The sequence below is a fragment of the Lissotriton vulgaris genome, chromosome 2_1, assembly GCF_964263255.1.
Source record: "Lissotriton vulgaris chromosome 2_1, aLisVul1.2, whole genome shotgun sequence".
Taxonomy (NCBI): Eukaryota; Metazoa; Chordata; class Amphibia; order Caudata; family Salamandridae; genus Lissotriton; species Lissotriton vulgaris.
Window position 1 is genome coordinate 381617571 of NC_141687.1, and position 23564 is coordinate 381641134.

The window sequence follows — 23564 nt, forward strand, 5'->3', positions numbered from 1 at the left end:
TTCTACTCCACTCTTACCCACCCCAATCTACCCACCACTCCAATCTACCCCACTCTACCCCATCCACTCCACTACGATCCAATTTACCCCACTCCACCCAATTACGCCCACCCCATATACCACACTTCACTCAAATCTACCTCACTCCAATCTACCACAGTCCACCCCACTCCAATCAACCCCACTCCACTCCTCTCTACTCCAATCTACCCAATCCAATTTACCCCCTCCAAACTCCACTGCAATCTATTCAACTACTCTCCACTCTATATGCTTCCACCACAATCTACCCCACTCACATCTACCACAATCTACCCCACTCCACCCAATCTACCTACTCCAATTTACCCCACCCCTATCTACTCCACTCCAAGCTAACCCACTCCAATCATCCGTCTTCAATCTGCCCCACTCCAATCTACCCCAATCCTCTCTACTCCTATCTACTCCAATCCTCTCTACTCCTATATACCCTAATCCAATTTAGCCCCTCCAACCTCCACTGCAATCTACTCAACTCCTCTCCACTACACCTGCCTCCACCACAATCTACCCCACTCACATCTACCACAATCTACCCCACTCCACCCAATCTACCCTACTCCAATCTACCCTTCTTTAATTTACACACCCCTATCTAGTCCACTCCAAGCTACCCCACTCTAACTCACTACCCAACTGCAATCTACCCCATCCACTACAATCCACCCTACTCCACTCTAAACTACCCCACTCCACTACACTACACCCTAATCAAACCCACTACTATCCCTTCCATCCACTCTGCCCCAATCTATCTACTCCACTCCAATCTATCTACTCCGCTCCAATCTTTTATCGGACTCCACTCCAATCTACCCCACACCCCTAACCCAATCTGTCACACTCCATTCCGCTCTACCCAATCTACCTCACTCCACTTTACTCCAATCTACAACATGCCACTGAAATCTACACCACCCCAATCCAATCTACTCTTCTCCAATCTATCCCAATCCACTCCATTGTACCCCAATCCACTGCACTCCACTCCACTCCCCTCTTCCCCAATCTATCTTACTCCACTTCAATCTACTCCAATATATCCCACTCTAATCTACACAAACCAACCCCACTCCAATCCAATCTACTCCACTACCCCTTAATCTACCACACTCCAATGTACCCCAATCTACCCCACCCCAATCTACCTCACTGCAATCTACCCCACCCCATCCCAATCTACCCCACAACTCCACCCCACCCCATCCCAATCCACCCCACCACTCAAATATACCCCACGTCCCCAGTCTACCCCACTCCACTATATCCCACTACACTATACACAAATTTAGCCCACTCAAATCTAACCCATTCCACTAGAATCTACCCCAGTTCACTCCAATCTAACCCACTCCACCCAACTCAAATCCACATGACCCCACTCCACCCCAACCTACTCCACTCCAAGCTGACCCACTCTACAGCAATATACCCCACCCCACTCATCCCTCTTCAATCTACCCCATTCCATTCAAATCTACTGTAGCCAACTCCACCCTAATCTACCTCACTCCACTCTACCCCACTCCACTCTAATCTCACCCACTCCACTATTACGCAATCAATCTCACTCCACTCCAATCTATTCAACTCTACTCCAATCTAACCCCCACCACTCTACTACAATCTACCCCACTCCATTCTACTCTATCCAATCTACCCCCACTCCAATTCACCCCATACTACCTATCACATGCCACTCAAATCAACCCCACTCCAGTCCAATCTAAACCCCTGTACCCCACCCTACCCCACCGCACCCCAAACTACTGTAGTCCAATCTACTCCATCTAATCTACCTCACTCTGATTCGCCCCACTCCCGTCTACCCCAATCTACTTCACTACAATCTTCCCCACTCCATTCTACCCCACCCTAACCCAAGCTGCCCCACCACAATCTACCACACACCACTCTATCCAACTCCACTCCAACCTACCCCATTCCAGTTCCAATCTACCCCTCTTCACTCTAATCTACCCTACCATATTCCACCCAATCTATCCCACTCCAATCTACCCCAATTCTCTCTACCCCTATCCACTGCACCCCACTCTTCCCTAATCTACCCCACTCCACCACAATATATGCTGCTCCAGTCTACCCCACTCCAATCTATCCTATATACTCTTCCCCAATCTATTCTACTTCATTCTACTCCAATATATTCTACTCCACTCTACCCCAATCAACCGTACCCCTATCTACTCCACTCTAGCCTACCCCAAACTTCTCCACTCCAATCTACCCCACTCCACCCCAATTCAATCTACCCCACTCCAATCTACCACATTAATCTACCCAACTCCCTCACTCCAATCTACTCTACTCCACCCCACTCCAATCTAACCCTCTCAACCCCCACTCCAGTCTATGCCAATTTAGCCTACTCCATTCTACCCCAATCTACCTCAGCCCCTCCATGCCACTAATATCTAGCCATGCTGAACACCAGCCACACTGGTGTACAACATTGCTAAAACAATGTTTGCCAAAGCCAATATGTTTACCAGAGATCTTTCCTTTCAGTCCCAGGTTCCTAAACTTCTCCTTCCAGCTTCCTCTACCCTTTTAGATTATAGCAACACTGTTCACTCCGGGCTACCCAAAATTACTTTCCTGCTGTTACCACTTACTCAGAGCTCCACTGCCAGGCTATTCAGTGAGGGTTACAGCAGCCAACAGCCCCTGGTGGGAATGTAATTGTGAACACTTCGTAAAGTGATGAACAGCGATGTGTAAACCTTTGGAATAAAAAAAGGTTTTCTGTATGTTTAACAAAAGAAGAAAACGGAGAGTAGATGCGAGTTGGAGCTTGATAACCCTTGAAGCCTGTGTAGCAACTGGACTCTTTTGTGCTCTGTTCGCAGTGTAAGAGGAGTGCCAAAGGCTGCTTTGCGCAAACACATTACATATAATGTAGCACGAGGCCTGCTTAGGAGAAGGAATGTCAAAGATAGCAAGAGGAATGTATCAAGACTAGAGGAGCCAGGCACAGAGTGGCACCTAAAAAACACGAATTGTTTTGACCGAGAGGGAACATCAGCGAGGATTGGGAAATGCCATCAACAGTGGATACTTGGTTCTGAAATTAAAACCCTGTACATTAGGGAAAGGCCGTTTTTCAGCATTTCTTTGCTTATGCTGGCCATGAAAATATGAAAGCTTCTCCAGGTAGTTCTGCTGACTGGACAAAGGGTTGGACCCTGGCCCTCTCTGCGATGATAAACCTGTCCTGGGGGATACATGAGGTGGTGCAACATGTAAGGAAAATTTCGTCACCTCAGACCCAGCATTAGAGGTAAGCGACTCCCTCACCATAAAACACTTAAAGCTGCATGCTTCCAATACTTCCTTTCTCGTTTATACCGGCAGTGCAGGCCCACCCATGGATTTATACAAGCTATTTCCGAATTTAGGATTGTAAGGACACACACACACAGATCACACAACATTTTCAAAAAACAAATGCATGCACCATGTTTAATTTCTGTAGTTTTTATTCATGTACTTTTCTGAATAGACTTATGACTGATAGCTCATCATATCTTAAGGCTCAAAGGAATGCTACATGTCGATAATGTCGAACATAGAAGAAGTGAGTAAAGGTGACAGCAATGGAGTAGTCAGGGTCACTCTTAAGGATGGGATGGTTTAAATAGGGGAGGGGTGAGCGCAAGTGGACATAGACTGTAAGGGTTGAGGGTATGAGGACGGGGACTAGAGGGGTTTGGGCGTAGGAGGTTGAAGACTATGAGTGCATCATGGTGATAGGGACAAAGACGGGGAGTTTGGAGACTGGTAGAATTTAATGCAGGATAATTCGCATAGGTAGGCTCGAAGTTAGGTTGTGAAGCAAGAAAAGTCAGAGAGGATAATCACCTCACAGGAAAAGATGTGCACGGTTCAAAGGGGAAAGAAAGAACTGGAAGAGAAAGTGGGCTGAATTGGCAGAGATGGGTAGACATGAGAGCAGGATGATGGTGTTCACCAGTGTCTTGCATTCACCGTCATTAAAATGAATGATAAAACATAGCATGGTAGAGTTCTGAAGTGAAAAGGATTTAAATGGCAAGCAACAGGATGGTGGAGCAGGGGCCGGAGGTAGAGTGCTGGGTTATGGGATGGAAGATCATGGACATGGCATTTAGGTTTACTGCTGTAAGAGTTGAAGTGCAGACGCTGGGACTGGAAGCCAAGACCTGTAAGCTTTAAAGGGGAGAAAGATGCAGGCACATGAGGTGCTGCTTTAAGGAACAAAGTGTAGATGATAAACCTTGTACCAGAGTGGAGAACTCTCAAGAGCCAAAGGGAAAGTGATGGAGCTGACACTAGGGGAACAGGACATTTCTGGGTCACACAGCACATGACTTGATGTCACACCTTGAAGTTAATGCAGTGACATGAAGGAGATGTCTCTGCTCAGGGTCGCTTCAGCCAGCTCAGATCCTCAGACCTGCAACAAAAACGGAAGCAGATTTATTCTCAAAGCCAACATGTGTTTAGTGATGCAGACATTATGGCAATTCTAAGGTTTTCATCAAGGGCAGCCTCAGCAAGAGAGTGCCAGGCCATCACTGTTGCTCAAAATATGGCCAAATTGCGGAGAGATATGGTATCAAAATGCTTACATTGGCCTTTGGTGTGATTAGGCATTGCTCAAACCCCAGACACCTCTAAGAGAGGGTGAATTGATGCGATGTGTGAGAGTGGCTCTGTTCTATGTTCTAGCCTAGCTATAAATTAGTTTACACTAACAGTAGCTCAGGTGTCTGTTAGAGATAGTTATTTTTTGAGGCAGTTAATTATCTCATGACTTGCATTTTCTTCAACGATCTATATATTATTATAGTGCTTAATATATTTTGCTTGGGATAGTTTAAGCCTTCGTTATTTTTCAGTTTAAAAATAAATCAGTAATTTCCCCCCCATTATTAGGTCTCGCAGACCTAGCACTGGAGTGTGCATGCGCTCCTCGCCCTGCGAGACATATTGTGATAGAGTGGATTTTACAAATGGACTTAAAACACCGCCCATGTTTGTTATTGGTTTGCGTTATTATTTATGTAAAATGCAGGCTTCTAATTGAGACTCAGGCTTTTTTGTTACCGCCTTGTCTCGTCTTAGCTCCGCCCATCCGGATTGGATTGTTACTTGCGGAACTTACACGGGGCATTTATGATTTGGCTCAGCACTATTTCCTTTCACGCATTTTTGGCAGTGGCAGCAGCGTGTTTATTTTTACATCAAATATAAACAAGCGGCTGCCTAAGGGCAATGGAGCAAGCTTGTATTGTTCTGCTGCGCCTTTTGCAGTTTGGAGTCGGGTTGCTCTGGTGTATACTCCGGGTGGGTGTGGGAATGGGGGCGTTCACGTTCCCAACGCCAGTGTTCCAAATGTTACCTTAAAAATGGCCATAACCCGGTGTTCCGAATCGCACCCCATTGGCGTGTTAGCTATTGTCATCTAATAACACCATGACAACAAGGACACTTTTTGCTTTAAAATTTCAGAGATATTTTGTTGCAAACAAAGTGCTGGAACAAATTCGGTGAGTGGGGGAAGCGACAGGCGCTAATGTTTTAACAGTAAACTGTTTGTTACCCTTCCCTTCAGGCACTTCCCTCAGCAGTGTGGGGCGATAACGAACTGCGCTGCTGTGGTTCAGGAGTGCCTGGGGCATGTTTGTTTGCAGAATCATCATATGTGCCGCGCCACATCTGAGATATGCAGTCAGCATTTACTCTCTGGTGCTCTCGGCTGATCCCGCCGGAGTCTGACCCATGGACCCAAGCACTGTGAAAGCTCTGAACCCTTCCTGGTGCTCAAAGCCGGCATCAGCGCCTCCACGGGACCAAAGAAACACAGCCGCCAGTGCTCTTGAACCGCTCCTTGGAGCAGACGAAAGGCCGGTGTAATAATAAGGTGGGACATGTCGGCCTGAACCTGCGTAGCTGGGCCTGGTGAAAGGAGTATCTGTCTGTGTTCTGTGGAGGGGATCCCCTCTGCCACCCACGCCCTCCCCGGGGGAGTTCTATCTGGGGAGATCTCAGCAGATAACACAGGGAGGGGGTGCCCTGGTAAAGGAGACAGACACCCCGACCCTGTCTTCATCTGCATGCTATCAGTTATTTCCCCAAACAGGGCCGCTGCCCGTGACGGCGCAACAGGCTCCCCGTGTCGCTCTCTTCTGTGAAACGATAACAATATGGTATGTTTCAAAACATCTGAATAGCGCTCTGCTGCCGCTACAGTGGCCATGCAGCGCTGTTCTAGTTTGGGCACATTAACTACTTGATCTCTGGGATAGCATAACCGGCAGACTGTTTTCAGTTTTTTAGGTCTTGCCTGGCGTTAGCAGTGTGCAGCACTGCTCTCGCGATGCGAGAGCCTTTTGTAATTGATTCAAGCTGTGCACACATATGGAGGGACAAAAAAATGCATGCGCATGTGGACAGCCCGATGCCATCTTTGTTTACTTTAATTGGCGTACGGATGTGCACACGCGCATGCATGACGGCGTGCTTTCACTTTCCCTCCCCCTTTGTAACTTGATATTCTTCTGGTCTTTAACTGAGTCACTCGAACTGCCATCGCGTGCCGCTAGCGCGCTGTGACTACGGGTCACAGCGCACTTTCAGGTGGCGAGTCTAGATTTATGGCTCTTTCTTGCCTGATAGCACCACTTGCTTCAACCTGGCTGTGCATACAAGGACAACGATTGGCACTGCCAGGGCACACATTGATGGAGCGTGCACTTTGTTTGGGGTGCTGCTGAGGGTTAATACTTCCAGAATGTGGGTGCTTGTCTGGCATGCGCGTTTCACTCATCACATTTGGTCTGCGGGGCAGGTACGTTCAGGTTGGCAGTGCTAAGGCATTTTGGGACTCGTTTCATGAGCACTTTGTGCACAGTATGTGGGCACTGGCCATTCAGCTAGTCTGCGCCATGTTTTATAGGTATATGTTAAAAAAATTGATGTTTGCGCCGCTGCCCGCCGGCCAGTCACCCCTCTCCTTCGCAGCCAACACTGCAGCTTGGGAGCCTGGCAGTGCCACCTGAACTTTTTTATCACTTTATCTCGGATAAATATCTTTTGGGAGAGTTTAGTCCAGATTTAGGGCGTTCTGTTTTATGTGTCCTCACCCTCGGACCGTTGGCCATAATACTGCCATGCCCCTTGGCACAGCGGCTGCGTTTGTATTCTTGGCTTTTATTTCAGAATACTATTGTTTAGGAGCTTTTTTATTTTGCGGCCCGAGTTGCCCGAACACCTTTCCTATGTGTAGTGAAGTGTGAAACGCTCTGGGCACTGCCAGTCTCCGCAGTTTATTTATTTCCTGGGCACTGCCCACCTCTGTCTGCCATTCATCTATTAAGAGACATCCGAACTAAGTGTGCTCTTTTTTTTAAGATAGCTTTCTTTATTGATTTTTCAGAGCACAGTGACATGATGAACATTTGGATGATTACACAATCCAAAAGTTATTTTTGCTCCAGCGCAGCAAGCTCACTGATTTATTCATAGGATTATAGCATCACATTTTATATTCACAACCCTTTGCCTTATTAATGATCATTTAGATAGTCAAAACATTAAACCACAGACAGACCCCATAGGTGGTGATGCCTGCAAGGGCATTCTCCAGCTTTATACATGGGGATCTCAGACTGCAACAGCGGTCCATGCCTCTCCTCCATTTTAGAACGCAGGCTTAGGTTGTCAGCATCTCTCTACGCCTGTGCAATTCCCCCTTTCCAGATGTGGGTCCCAGTTGCAAACTCTTGTAATCCCTTAATATTCATATATTCTCCTTCTCCTCACCTCTCCAAAAGCAATTCCCCAAGGCATTTATCCACTCTGCCCATACATAAGAGGCACTACCAAAAATAATCATCCCCAATCATTTTATCCTAGTGACTGCCCCGGTCAACTCATCCCTTTGCTCTTTTCCTTGAGTCACAGCCGAAGACACTTCTTCCCTTTGCCCTCTACATCCAATCACTTTTCTTTTCCACCTCTGTTCCATGTTCTTTCCTCTACTTCCACGCTGAGGCACTTATCCCCTCAACACCCACTCCCTAAGAACCATATCTTTACTACCACATTTCCAGAGGCACTGCGATAACACATAACCAACAGCCCTACAGCACTTCTTTCTTCTAAAAATTCACGTGAAAAACACAAAGGTTAAATTGACATTATAGTTAGGGTAAAATGTCAGTAAAACGTTACATTTTAAACTCTAAAAACCACTGAAATTCACCAGTTACCGTACACTCAAGGAACTATAGCTCGTGCCCTTGCACTTACAACCTCACATGTTACTTCATTCATGTCATGTTCTATCACATCATGATATCACTATTTATACCCTCTGATATGACATTATTGATGAAAAAACTGTGCATGGCAGTGGTGCAAGTTATAGCTTCGTGCGTTAACTATAATTGGTGTTAGAATTTAAAGTGCCCACATGGGAACCAAACACTTTTTTATCAAGGTTGAGAGGCTATGCGAGGAGGCCTATGTCCCTCGAGGAACTGCCAGCTCCCCAGCCAGCACCAATCCTGGGTGCTGGTGGGAGCCAGCAAACCTTTTTGTTGTGGTTTCCCCAGTCCCAATTGGGGTACTCACTACATTAACTTCCATTGACGGCTGCAGGAAAAGGCATGTTGCCCTAGAGGCCCCGCTGGCTGTCCTGCCAGCACCCACCCTGGGTGCCAGCAAAAGTCACCTGCACTGGTTTGCTCCTACCTTGCAGGAGCAATTTTTGTTTCTGCTTCCACTTGGCGGGAGCAAACCTATTTCCCCTGCCTGGGAGAGTGCGAGCAGGGACTTGCCTTTGTGTTCCTTGCCTGTGCTCTCACGGCTACAGACAACATAGTGTCACGAAGTATGTGGCCCCAAGGACTCTGCCTGACACTGGGCCCTGGAAGATGGGGTCTCCGGGGCCAATAGGTGGCTCAGTGCGGGCGGGGGAAAAGCCCCATTACCAGCACTTAAAAAAATATATTTTATATGTTCCCAATGTGCCATCCTCCCTTGCCCCCTGGCTCACCCCTAATTGGAAAGGGTGGGAGACCACATCTTTTAAAAACATTTGTACTGTGGTACCGCAGTACCTGACCCCCTAGAAGGACTTGGGAGTCAGATAATCCCTACCCTACCCCCTATATGCTATTTGTTGTTTTCAGGACACACAGACCGAGTGCCTAAGTCCTAAAATGGCTGCCAAACATCTTTGTTGCTGTAAGGCAGCCAATCAGATCTTACATTTTGATCTTCCGGTCCCGGTATTACCACGTCTCCTGATATCTATACATTTTGAATCTCAAGTTCTCAAAACCTACTGAACGGATTTACACTTTTAAGGTAAAGATCTAGCTTTCTACAAAATGTGGCATAATTCCGTTGAGCCGTTTGCTGCAGCACTGTGCAAAATTCCTATGGAAAATATGTTTGGAGAAAACGCGCTTTAGACGGAGCACCCTGAAAATTTCAAGGAAGGAGCAGAGGTGGATGTACCTTTTTTTGGAAAGTTTTATGAACATTTATCTAAAGGTGCCAGCGTTAATATTGCGTAGTTCTAGTTAGTTCCGAATTTCCATAGGAAGAGTGTTGAATCATTTTTTTTAGGGATAGAGGCCTTTTTAACTATGGTGACAAGGACAGAGATTAAGATCACCCCTGCGGCTATGTTACTAGGTGTCACATGTGGCTCGGTGACCGGGCAGGCTACTTCGCATATGTGGGTCACCTTATATTCATGGCAACAGCCAGCTTCGTCATGGCTTCAAAAAGAACCACCCTCGTTTGAAATGTGGAGAGCTAGATTTTTTGCTTTCTTCAGTTTAAAACATAATTTATATTCACTTAAAAGGGCGCGTAGAAGGAAACTTGGTTTATCGGTCTGGGGAGCTATACTGGATTATGTGAATGTTAAATGTCGTGACCCTACATTTTTATGCGTTTTACCAGCTTTCCTGTAGCCCTAGCAGGGTCAGAGGAGAAGGAGGCTTGCCAAACATGATGCAGATGTCTATCCCCCCCCCTGCAAGGCAGACAGATGTTGGTGATTCTTCCTTCTGCACAGCAGCCGGGATATTTCTTGTCCTGGGGTGATGCGGACCTCACAACAGGACCAAAGATACTCAGACAGCGGTGTTGATGAATCAAGGTTCTGCAGAGTGGAGTCCTGCAGGGATTACAGCAGGTTTTTTGCCCAAACTTAGTGCCTAGTCTGGCAGCATTTGGAAGCCCCTGTCCCTGAAAATATTTCCTCAGCTGTACTAGTGAACATCTTCTTTAGTAAAGAAGGATCATGGAACAAAGTATTTCATAATCCTAACTTTTAGAGGGCTCCTACAATCGAATACTATGTGGCTACTGCATGATCACCTCATACCAGGGGAATGGATGACAGCCTTCCCTCCTCAGCGGGTTTAACCAGGTAAAATGTAGAAGTATCTTCGACTCCACAGCAGGCCACATTTTTTGTGAGAACCGATCAGGTAGGAAGAAGGGGAATGAAATGTCCGAGAGCACTCTGGTGGGAGAACCGAAGGCAACTTTAAATGGGAGAATCTGACTCCTCATTCCCTCCTACCCCATGCCATACAGGCACTCACCCAACCACAGGACAATGACCCTCTGCAGCAGGATAGGAAGAAGTGTAAAGATAAATACTCTCAGATCTTCAGAGACCTGGGCAGAGAAGCACAAAGCTCTCAACCTTTTTGGGTTGCTATACAAAATTAAGGAATTCAAAATGAAATGTCTCCTAAATCCAGGCTCTGCCCTCATCCTGCGATATACAGACTGTACATACACCTTTCACTCATAACTCACACAGATGGAAGTGAAAATCCTCCGTTTCGGGAAAGTGGCAGTATTTTTAGGAGAGGGGAGACAAGGAAACAGGAAAAAAGGCTTGTTTTCATTATAAAGTATACTGCCATCATCGCCTTCCCCACCATGCCTAACTACAGAAGTAGTCACTCCTTTAAAGAGGGTGCACTTTGGTGCCTATCTCTGGGAGGGAGGATAAAAGCACAGTGACTTCACAGATTGGAAACATACGTCTGAGGAACACACTTTCCAGAGCCATGTAGTAAGAGAATTTCTACCCCAACATGCTTTCAACTAAAGCCTTTTAGGAGAACAGGCCCCTTAAAGCAAGCTTACATTGGATTCCCTAGCCCAGGTGTACACCAGAGAGGGCGAACATCACGGGGCCTCTTCCTGCTAGTACCTGTGAAGGGCAAAGGGCCACACTTCATGCTCAACCCACACAAGGACTACTAGGACATTTAATTTCGGAAATGGTCAGAGGTTCCTCTTTGTAGATGTCTTGTATTTTTGCACTCCATGTTAGGGATCAGCAAACATTTGTGGGGACTATGTGTGTTACTGCATCACACCGAAAGTGAATTTTCTATTTTAAGAAGGCTGCAATATTTTGAAGATGTTTCTTTCTTGATCTATTTACCTGCATTCACTATTCCAATCAACACTGGCCTAATTTGCAGTAACCTAAAAAAAACTGCAAAGGTAGTAGGGAAATTCATGCTAAGAACTACACTGCTATGAATCTTGATTGCTCCCCAATGTTTTGATAAATAAGACTGACAATTGAAAAATTACCTGCTGCAAGGATTTAGCAGCTGCTGTGTCGCTTTTGGCTGTTCTGGATGTTTTGAGATATCTACGTTTATACTGTAATGCAAAAACTGCCATGACTTAACAGTGTGCTACCTTGATTCTTCTAAATGTCTTTGAAAATACCTGGGTTTTGGAAAAAAGATTGGGCATCACCTGCTGTAGTTGTAAATAGTTGTTTGGAAGGTAGACACTAGAGTGGAAAACTTCTGCATTTTGCTGGCTTGTTCTGCAATTGGGGCTCCTGTCCTGCTGCTTGAACAGAGACACTGAGGGAGGTCAATAATCCTGCATTAACCAACCCTGAATGTTTGAATGAAAACCATTCTGTGGTATTGTACTAGGAATATGCAGCTAATGTTTATTTCTACTATTAAACCTGTTTTCAGAATGCTAAAACATTATCAAGTTAGCAGACCGATGCACAGGATGAGAACGATTTGCCTAAGAACAAACACTTTGTTAAAAGTAGTAGACCCAAGACTGCAGCATATTGCTCATTGCTCCAAGGGCTATATATGTACCACCATATTGCATTTTAGTGAATATTTCATAAGACTGGACGGTGCCCACCTCCTTCCACAGACAATATTCCGTTCAGTTTTTAACCACACGCTCGCAAGCAGCTTTTATATTGATTCTAAATTCTCCTAATCTTGTCCAAAAATGCAGGGGATTAAGAAACTCCGAATTTTGTCAAAAAAGAAGCAGGGGAGTAAGTTCAATACATGATTGTGCATGAGCATACAATCTAGCTAAATAGGGAAACAAGGAATAAATGTAAATGTACAGGAATTTATATAGCGCAAATCACCGAGCGGTTTCTAAGCGCTTGCTTAGGGAACCGTCCTGGTATTCCCCTGTGAGATAACCCCGGCAGGGTATCCTCAAGGTGAAAGCCAGGCATCCCGCCGCGAGGGGCCGTTGTGGAGATTAAGCAAGCTATTGCCCAGAGTCGCAGAGTGTGAACCTGTGAATCGAGTAGGCACCGGAGCGAGAATTGTCGAGTCCATGGACTCAAGACCCCGCCGAGCCGGGAATTGAACCCTGGTCCCGGGCTGACCTCTGCTTCCAGGTCTGCCTCCTCTAACCAGTGAGCCACATAAAAAACATGATGGCAAGGACCTCTTTCTCGGTGTGTGTATAAGGTATAAGGTTTTTCTGTTCTGTGAGGGCACTCCTGGCCTTCGCGACATGGGTTTAGCAGTCGTCTCCTGCATGTAGCATGAGCACAGCTCTCAGACAAATGGGGCTGTCATCGATCACAAGCTCGGACTCTGGATTTCTTATTGCTTGGAAAGCATTGTCTTCAGCTGGACCCCATGCCCATGGGGTTGACGCTTTGGTGAGGTTCCTCAGTGGGCCTGTCACTGTCGCTAAGTTGGGTATGAACCTCCCGCAGTAGGTCACAGAGCCAAGAAAACATCAAACATCTGCTGCAGATGTGGGTGTAGCAGCATCCCTTATGTTGATGCATTTGGATGGATTAACCTTGATGCGATCCTTGGAGAAAATATAGCGAATAATCGCATTTCTTTTTGGAAGAACGGGTACTTTGCACTGTTGAGGCTGAGGCCCACTTGTTCCTCGTGAGGGTGACATGCTGGCTGGTGCGACGGCTGGCAAGGGTGGGCGTATGAATGAGGATGTCATCGCTGACATTGATAAAACTTTAGACCTGCCAGGACCTCTCAGATTGTATCTTCGAAGACCTTTGCATCTGAAGATATCCCAAAATTGAGCAGGCGGTAGCAACAGAGGCCACCATGTGCGGAGAAAGTCGTAAAATACCTGCCCATCCTCGTGGAGTTGCAGTTACTGGTATCTAGAATTCAGGTCGAGTTTGAAGAACCAGGTCGAGCAATGAGGTTGTCGATCGAGGGGGATATCTACTGTTCTCCTTTAATCACCATATTGAGGAAGCACAAATCTATACAGATGCTCCTCAGCTCTTTGGATTTGTTGGTAACTACCATAGGGAATGCGCAAGGGGTTGGTCCAGAAACTTTTTCAATGACTCCTGCCTCCTTCAGTTTGTGTCGTTCTACTTCCACCACCGGACGGAGATGAAAGGGGCTACTGCGGTGCCAGAGCACCACTGGGTGGACTGAGGGGTTAATGTGGAATGAGACAAACGGACCTTTTAGGCATCCTAGATCGGAAAATAGGTGAAGAAAATCAAGGAGAAGCTTGTCAATGTCTCCTGTGGGGTCACCAAGGGCTGCAATGAAGTGAACGAGATGGAGCTGTTCAATCGTATCACAGCTCATGAGAGTTTCAGAGTTCGCAGAGGTGAAAAAGAACTTTGCTGGGCATTAATGGGCACTATGTGACACAATACAGGAGAAGGTACCAACCAATGGTCGCCTTCCAAAGATGCGTGCCATTGTGAGCTGTAGATCACCCTCCACGTGCCCAAATGCACCTACGCTCCACCAACCTCCTCCTTGCCAAAACCCTGCGCATCCGCAGAGCCAGAGCAGGGGGAAGATCCTTCTCCTACATCGTGACCAAGAACTGGAACGAGCTCCCCACCGACATCAGACGTTCCCCCCTCCCTGAACACCTTCAGGAAGGCGTTGAAGACCTGTCTCTTCGACTAATACGGAACTGCTGACCACCCCCCGACCCCACTTCAGCGCCTTGGGACCCTCACGGGTGAGTAGTGCGCTTACAATTCCCCTGACTGATTGATTAAGATCAGGCCGTGGGACTAAGGTGCAGAAATGTCTTAGGCCGGTATTGTTTACTGATGTGCCTGTGTCGATGAGCGAAATAGTCGGGTGCCATCGATAAGGACTTGACATGTTGCGCTGATATGGTGTGTTGAAAAAATGAGAAACATGTTGTTCTCGCCATCAGCATCACCTTGACCGGAGCCGGATATGTGTGTCTCATTGTCTGGAACGGGTGTAGGATCACATGAGAGTGCTGACACTACTTGGCAGCATGTTGTGGCATGACAGCGGGGGGTGGGGCAGGCAAGAGGCAATCACCCCGACAGACTTTGGCTATGTGGTTGACTAACAGGCACGCTGAGCAGGTCATGCACCTGGCTGGGCATTCATGGAGCGGGTGAGGAGAGAGACCGCGGTATCCACACTGATCTTTTGGGCTATCTTTTCCTGAAGCAGACGGGTGGGTCAGCTAGGCTTGCCTCTTGTGAGGGGTGTGGCTGTATCCACTTTGATGGACGAGGAGTGTTTTCTGGTGTAGTGGACAGTTTCTGAAAGCTGAGTTTGATCTGTTCTGCTCTGTCATTAGAAAGTTCATGGGAGCGAGTAAGTGCGAAGATTTCTTTGCGAGGTATGTTATGCTGGCAGAGGATGTGTCGCCTGAGCATGACCGACCGGCAGCCTTGTATGATTTGGGTGTGCACTTCTTTTTGGGGATCATCTTCTGTGCACATGCTGGCCAATTCACACTTGCAGGAGGCACCGAGGGCAAAGGCCTTGCCGCGGATAAGGACTGAGTGTGCGCCCTGCGGGGAGGGCTAGGCACGCAGCACATGACTTGGACTTTTGTGCAGCTGCAGAGGGGTGGCAGGCAGTTGGGGCCGAGTAGGAGGATGCGGCAGAGTCCTCTGTCCACTGTAGAGATGGCCGCTGACTGCGAGGCCTTGCTATTCAAGCGGCGAGAGCAGAAAGGCATGCACACACACACCGATTCAGTTGCTGCTTCACACCAAGAACTAGTGAGCAGGCGTGACCCATCTCTTTTTAGGTCGAGTATTCGAGACCTCTTGTATATACTTTAGTATATACTTATTATAGACTTATATGTGTATGTACTTTGTGGGCTCTGGAGATCATCCCTAGGACTTGTCTGCTTCCACTTAGGGACTTTTTTCTGTTCAACTGCCTCTATTTAACTGTCTTGATAGAAAACGACCAGCAGAGGTCAGTAAAATACCAGAATTGTTTTCTGCTGAGGGTTTCTTTTTAAATTTTTCTGGCAACTGCCTGAATTTCACTTTTTTGATAGAAAACGACCAGCAGAAGTCAGTAAAATACCAGAATCACTTTAGCATTATCTAGATTCCAGTCCATAGAAACTGTCTTCCATGAGCATCCATAGACAATATTTTTTTCAAATGTTGTATTTTCAGTGATATGACCACCAAAGACCTCGATTTTATATTAACGTCTTCCGTGCTCATGACGGCTCCATCCCTCATGAGTCACGGTGGGCGTGTGCGCACGGGGGCCGTCCGAGCCACGCCAGAGATTGGAATGTCCCAGCACTGCGGCCGAAGTCGCGCCGCAGCAAAGAGCTTAAAAGCAGAGCTTTGGACTATACCATTTCCCGTTGAAAGGCAATATTTCTATCCATGTGTTCCCATATCTGGCGTGCCACGCAGTTTGGTGCTTACTTTCCCTCCATGTTAAAGAACAGTAGATGTTTCAGTACCCAGGCTGATGTGCTGCATAGCTAAATACATATAAGGTCCTAAAGGCGAGACCGATTGCATTGCAAATGCTTGTTATTAACTCGCCCTGACCTCCCAAGTGGGGTCAGGGCGTGAACTCGAGCTGGTTTACACAACCCAATATCTGGTTGAGTTAGATATTTTCATATGGCCTCATTATGAGGTGGAGGATATAGAATGAACCTCCAAAAATACGATATTCCTGCATAGTCTGCCCCACACTCAGCCCCCCAAAAAGCGACTTCTGACCTCCTCCACGTCCAGAGTGTCCTACGAATTGATAATGTAAAGTTGGCCACCGCAACAGACAGCCTGGACTCGGAGAGAGGGTTTTATTTGTGCTTTCTTCTGTGTAGGCTAAGGTGCATTTGTATCAACACAACAGCATGGCCCGAGGCCGAGTGGGCTGCAGATTATCTCGGGCTCTAAAATCTATGACGGATGGAGCACAAAAAGGAAACGCTCGTCTCTGCGCGCAACGCGTGTCATTTCAATATACAACACGAGGAGGCGCTGTTGCCTCATAAAGTGGGTCCAGAACATTTTCTGACTCGTTCTCCAGTCCGGGCCTAGTTGGATGCAAAATGACGCAGAAAACATCCGAGAATCAAACGGTTTGCAGCTAAACTCAAAGAGGATTAGCCGGAACCGGCAGGTCCAGAATCAACGGCCAGACGTCGAACTGCAAGCTGACTTGTGGGATATTTCAACTCCGCTCTAGCAGTATTTACCTACCGCGGCATGTGACTGATAACAGCTCAGCTCCATTCGCCTGCACGTTTGATCTAACGTTGTCCTAACCCTTCTATCCATTTATTGCTCAGCCTAACACGGGAATTACTTTATCCCAGCTGCAGGGGACGCCAAGAAGCATCGAGAGATCAGATAGTTGATATGCTTGTATTTTTAGAGCTACTGGTCTATCAGGAAAACTCTGGGTCCTGACGTCGGCCTGCTTTGAAGTCGCATGCCTTCCCACGCAGCCTGCGGACTATGTTTAAATTGCTTACCTGCAGGGCCGGCCTTCGCCTCTAGTCTGTGGGAGAGAAGTTTACGAGGATGAAAAGCTCTCAAGGATGCTGTGTCCAGTACTGCCCCGATGAACTGGATGCACCACGAGGGCTGTAGGAGAGACTTGGGCAAGGTGATGAGAAATCTCAAGTTGAACAACAAGGATGCTGTTTGTGGATGGTTCAACACCAGCTGCAGCAAGCCTGCCTTGACCAGTCAATCATTGAGTAATAGGAATACTGAGATCCGCGACCTCAGCCGATATGCCACACACACTCACTTTGGTGCTGATCGAGGAGGTTAGTGCAAACTAGATGTCAGGGAACTGGTAAGGTATGGAACCCACCATGACCCGCAAGTACCTCATGTATGACTGCAGGATCGGTATGTGGAAAAAAGCACCCTGTAAGCCGAGGGACACCATCCAGTCTTCCGCTTCCAGTGCCAGAAGTACTTGAACCAGGGACAGCACTTTAAAATTTTCATTGCAATGGTAGACGTTCTAGAGCCTGAAGTCCAGGATCAAACCCACACTGCTGTCCTTTTTAGCGACCAGGGAAGCACTACAAATAGCACCCCATTTCCACTTCCTGCTATATGACCACCTCCACTCCCCTTTTTGCAGCAAGGCTGCCACCTCGTGCTGCAGTATTCAAAAGCGGTGCTCCAACTGAAGAGACTGAGGGGGGATGGCTATGGGTGGAGCCTGTTAGAAGGGAGGAGCATACCTCTTTTTTTATTAGGTCTCGTAGAACCAACGCGCATGGGTTGTTCTGCGAGAGTTATAGTAAGGGGCATTCAAAATATGCTCCTAAAGTCTGCAGGCGGATCTGGCACAGTGCATGTGCTCGGGCGCGTGCACCGTCTGTCCGCCTGCAGTTTCTGGGAGCATTTTCGCGGTGCTTTGATGTTCTCAGTGAGCCGAGCGACCACTGAGAACATCAAAGCGGCCGCAAAATTGCTCACCGTTTGCCACCCACTTCCTTCATTGGCACTTGCGGGATAGTCACGGTTAATTAACTGACTATACCGGTGACTGCTATGCATTTTGTTGTTTTCAGTTCTGAATATACAAAGGAATAAACAGTACTCACCACTAAGCCAATGAAAAATTGTTTTTACACTGACAAAATTAATAAAATTACCAATTCCTTCACTGTGCGGATTTAGAAACATTTCCTGCAATTTCACAATGCAAGATTTCACTCAATTTCTTAACACTTGGAGACAGATTTTCACGGAAAATGTCCCATTCAGGATGTCTGTACCATTGTCTTGCCAGTATCTCTGGGGACTTTGTTATGTGAAATTGCATACAGTTTCGCAAAACATTCCTGGATTTTGCATACTCTGGTTCATTGTCAGAAACCAAAGAAAGAGCCTGAACTGGATGAGCTACTTACATATGAACCTCAGAAGTCTGAGAGCTCTTATAGGACCATTTGCACTCTACCGCCCTCACTCTACCACTCTACCGCCCTCACTCTACTGCCCTCACTCTACCGCCCTCACTCTACCGCCCTCACTCTACCACTCTACCGCCCTCACTCTACCACTCTACCGCCCTCACTCTACCACTCTACCGCCCTCACTCTACCTCTCTACCGCCCTCATTCTACAGCTCTACCGCCCTCACTCTACCACTCTACTGCCCTCACTCTACCACTCTACCACACTCACCCTACCGCCCTCACTATCGCTCTACCACCCTCACTCTACCGCCCTCACTCTACCGCCCTCACTCTACCGCCCTCACTCTACCGCCCTCACTCTACCGCCCTCACTCTACCGCCCTCACTCTACCGCCCTCACTCTACCGCCCTCACTCTACCGCCCTCACTCTACCGCCCTCACTTTACCGCCCTCACTTTACCGCCCTCACTCTACCACTGTACCGCCCTCACTCTACCATTCTCACTCTACCACCCTCACTCTACAACTCTACCCGCTCACTCTACCACCCTCACTCTACAACTCTACCCCCTCACTCTACCGCTCTACTGCCCTCACTCTACCCCCTCACTCAACCACTCTACTGCCCTCACTCTACCACTCTACCGCCTTCATTCTACCACTCTACCGCCCTCACTCTACCACTCTACCGCCCTCACTCTACCACTCTACCGCCCTCACTCTACCACTCTACCGCCCTCACTCTACCACTCTACCGCCCTCACTCTACCCCTCTCACTCTACCACCCTCACTCTACCGCCCTCACTCTACCGCCCTCACTCTACCGCCCTCACTCTACCGCCCTCACTCTACCGCCCTCACTCTACCGCCCTCACTCTATCGCTCTACCACCCTCACTCTACCACCCTCACTCTACCGCCCTCACTCTACCGCCCTCACTCTACCGCCCTCACTCTACCGCCCTCACTCTACCGCCCTCACTCTACCGCCCTCACTCTACCGCCCTCACTCTACCGCCCTCACTCTACCGCCCTCACTCTACCGCCCTCACTCTACCGCCCTCACTCTACCGCCCTCAGTCTACCGCCCTCACTCTACCGCCCTCACTCTACCACTCTACCGCCCTCACTCTACCTCTCTACCGCCCTCATTCTACAGCTCTACCACCCTCACTCTACCGCCCTCACTCTACCGCCCTCACTCTATCACTCTACCGCCCTCACTCTATCACTCTACCGCCCTCACTCTACCACTCTACCACCCTCACTCTACCACCCTCACTCTACCACTCTACCGCCCTCACTCTACAGCCCTCACTCTACCACACTACCGCCCTCACTCTACCACCCGCCCTCTACCACCCTCACTCTAACGCCCTCACTCTACCACTCTACCGCCCTCACTCTACCGCTCTAACGCCCTCACTCTACCGCCCTCACTCTACTGCCCTCATTCTACCATCCTCACTCTACCGCCCTCACTCTACCACTCTACCGCCCTCACTCTACCGTTCTAACGCCCTCACTCTAATGCCCTCACTCTACCGCCCTCACTCTACCGCCCTCACTCTTCCACTCTACCGCCCTCACTCTACCACTCTACCGCCCTCACTCTACCACTCTCACTCTACCACCCTCGCTCTACCGCCCTCACTCTACCGCCCTCACTCTATCACTCTACCGCTCTCACTCTATCACTCTACCGCCCTCACTCTATCACTCTACCGCCCTCACTCTACCACTCTACCGCCCTCACTCTACCACCCTCACTCTACCACTCTACCGCCCTCACTCTACAGCCCTCACTCTACCACTCTACTGCCCTCACTCTACCGCCCTCACTCTATCACTCTACTGCCCTCACTCTACCACTCTACTGCCCTCACTCTACCACTCTACCGCCTTCACTCTACCGCCCTCACTCTACTGCCACCACTCTACCTGTGGTTCTGTAATTCTCAAACCTGACTCCATTTTAGTCTTGCCCTCACGTAGGCCTGTGAAGTAGGCCCAACAAACAAGTGGCCTGGCCTTCTGAGTTCGTGCATATATTAACTTGGGTTTTTCTGACTGTGAATGAACTGCAGAGAGAGTAACCCTTTTCACCTGAAACTGACCTTTTGCAAAACCAGTTTCCCTAGCTGATCATTGTCTGAGTTTTTCAATCACTGTTCAGGACCTTATTAACCTTTAGTTTCCTTGCACATATCTTATCCTAAACAATATCTAAATTGTTTCTTTCCTTACGACTTTTTCTAAACATGGGTTTTTGCCATGCGTCGTGACTGCCATCTGGTGTTGCCCTTTACGTAGGCCTCAGAAGTTAGTCTGCGAGCAAAGCAGTCTGACCTTTTTTGGGTCATGTATACATTAACTAAGGTTTTCTTCGTGCGCTGGAGTTAATTTCAGAAGCTGGCCTTTCACCTGGAATTGACCCTGCCAAGCCAATTTCCCTGCAAGATCGTTATCCACTTTCCCAATCACCATTCAAGACATTTGTTAACTTTTAAGTTTCTTTACGTTTCTGTTATCTTGCACATTATCTGAAACTACTTTTCTTTACTGTTTCTACATTTCATGGGTTACGCTTTCAATTAAGGGTTTGTCTGGGCCTTCCAGATTATTATTTAGATATGCCTAAATATTAACTTGTGGGTTGGGACACTGTAAAATGAGCTTTACTGTATGATGCTGTGTGATGTCATTTATTTTCTATTGGTTGAATTTTGGTGCAGGGGCGTGCATTTTAACCACATTGCTGCTGCCATATATTCCCCTCTGTGCGCTGGAATTTACAAAATCCCTTGTTATGTGACAAGGTCAACTCGTCATAAGCACAGGGCAGGTAAAACCCATGGCGAGTTGACCTTGTCACTAGCATCGAAGGGGTTAAAAGTACCTTTTTGTGTATAAATAGGGATGTCTCGCCTTAGTAAAATTGAGCAGTTTCTTGAGTTGTACACCGTGTTGTAGTGCTGGGATTTCTGCTACTAGCTGCAGCTAATAAATTTGATCTCTGACGCCACCTAGAAGTATTCCGTGTCTCTGTATCCCAAGGCAAGGGAACCCAGAGGACTTTGGGCGTGTCCCTGGCGCCGCTTGGTATTTGATATCCCAGTTCTTCAGTTTGCGCGGCCAACATGGGGCGACTTCAGTGGTACCGGTCCAAGCCCGAAGATTGTGAGGAGTCACGTGAGGAAATTCTGGAGGAGGGCCCCCACTTCATCGACCCCTGCATGTCGACGTGGACCAAAGGTCTTTTCTGCGAGGCTTCCCGCTTTCCAACGGCTACGAAGGACTGCTGCCCTGACTGTCGCCTTATCTTGGACCCTTCGATTGATGTTTGTAAAGCGAGACGATAGACGGTCTTCTGGTGGCGTGACAGATATTTGGTTAAGTATAAGTGGGTCGCTCCCACGATTTTGTTTGGTTCCTTGGTTTTGATTTGGTTGCTGCAATACCCTAAGCCGAAGGGCTTGTATATTTACGAGTGTATCATTTTTTGATTCCCTTTGAAGTTTGAAACCAGACTAGTGAGCAAGATGCCTGGTCTTGGTAAATTTGGTAATTGGTTTCTTTGTGGTAGTAACAGGGATTCCCGATTGGAGGATTCATGTCCGATACCTCCGGTTGGAACTCCGACTTATGAGCTCTATTCTAAACACGGAGTGGGCCCTATTACTTATAATGAAGTATGGGTTCGCTACACGAAAAAAGATGGTGTTTTGCAATGGCCCCCACATGGTAGTTCTGAAACAGAGATTTTAGACAATCTAGAAGTTAGGCTATTTAAGAAGAAAGCCCGGCCGGCAATGTTTGACTCTTTCCGCCTTTGGCGTAAGGAAGCCAAAAAGCGAGAAATTAAGCAAGCAAAGAGAGATAAGAAAGATAAGAATATGTCAGTACTACAAGCTGCTAGACAGTTTAAGGAAGATGGAGAAGAGCCTGCGAGTGAAGTCTTAGATAGACAGCGTTGCATGGCCATAGATAAATGTTATCCGACCTTGCAATCTTCTCCTCTGAAAGTGATGGAAGACCTTGAAAAAGATCCTTTGATCTCATTTACGGAGATTGCCTCCTCCCTATGTGCAGGGTGCTACTGCGCCTCTATTACCCCCGGTTGCTCCCCCCTTTGTTGTTCAACCTCCTGCTGTTGTTCAGCCACCCGGTGCTCCACAGATGGTTTTGCCTCCTCCTGCGCAACCCATTCTAGGGTTGCCAGCCTTGCTACCAGCTTTGCCTCAAACTCCTTTGCCTTCTGCTTCTGCATCTTCGACTTCTACTGTTCTTGTCCCTACACCTTCTTTGCCTCAGAATACTTATTATCCTGTTCTTATGTCTACTTCTTCCCCTTCTGCTCGAAAACGAATGACCAAGACTGTTGTTAATCTATTGTCACCATTGTTTGGGTCACTGAATATGACCCCTGTTTCGGAACGTAAACAGAGTCGTAGTCAGCTTCCTAGTTCTGAAGAACGGACAGTGTTGGATTTGTTGGCTCGCAGGTGGATTTTAAATGCTCCGAGGTATGATTTGCCAGCAGTTATGGATGTTTTCTTTCAGTGGGAACCGCCTAAGCAAAGGTATGTTTTTGATGTAATGTGTACTTTTCTGCGTCAGGAATGGGAAGATAATGAGTTGGGTCCGATTCCGCAGGATGTGCTTGATGTTCAGTCAGATTTTGCTAAAGGGATGATAGTGGAATCTGATGTTACAGATGCCGTAGAGACAATACTTGCTTTCAGATCTAGACTTTCGCCTCAGACATTGTATGAACCTGATTCCTCTGTTAGGAGGAAAGTGAAACAGTACCCTATGAGAGAAGTTCCTCCTGTATGGAAAGAAGCAGTTCAGGCCATTGTAAATCAGGGTATTGTTGCCGCTCCGGCTCATTTTCAGTGAGTATGGGTACATGTCCCTTGGAAGAGAGCAGAGGTCTTGGCTCTTAAGCAGACCTTACCTGGCCCTCGTAAGAATCCTGCTGGTTATTAAGAGTTGTCCCAGA

The 23564-nt window shown here is 47.6% G+C and overlaps 1 protein-coding gene across 1 annotated transcript in view; it reads right to left on the bottom strand.

The window, feature by feature from the left end:
- Positions 1 to 3524: 3524 nt before the first annotated feature.
- LOC147730399 (apoptosis-inducing factor 3-like) overlaps positions 3525 to 23564 on the bottom strand; it is a 402100-nt gene continuing 382060 nt past the window's right edge. The window contains exon 19 of the mRNA XM_086955207.1: positions 3525 to 4498. Within this exon, the coding sequence (XP_086811333.1) occupies positions 4465 to 4498 (34 nt within the window). The 3' untranslated portion in view covers positions 3525 to 4464. The remainder of the gene's footprint in view (positions 4499 to 23564) is intronic.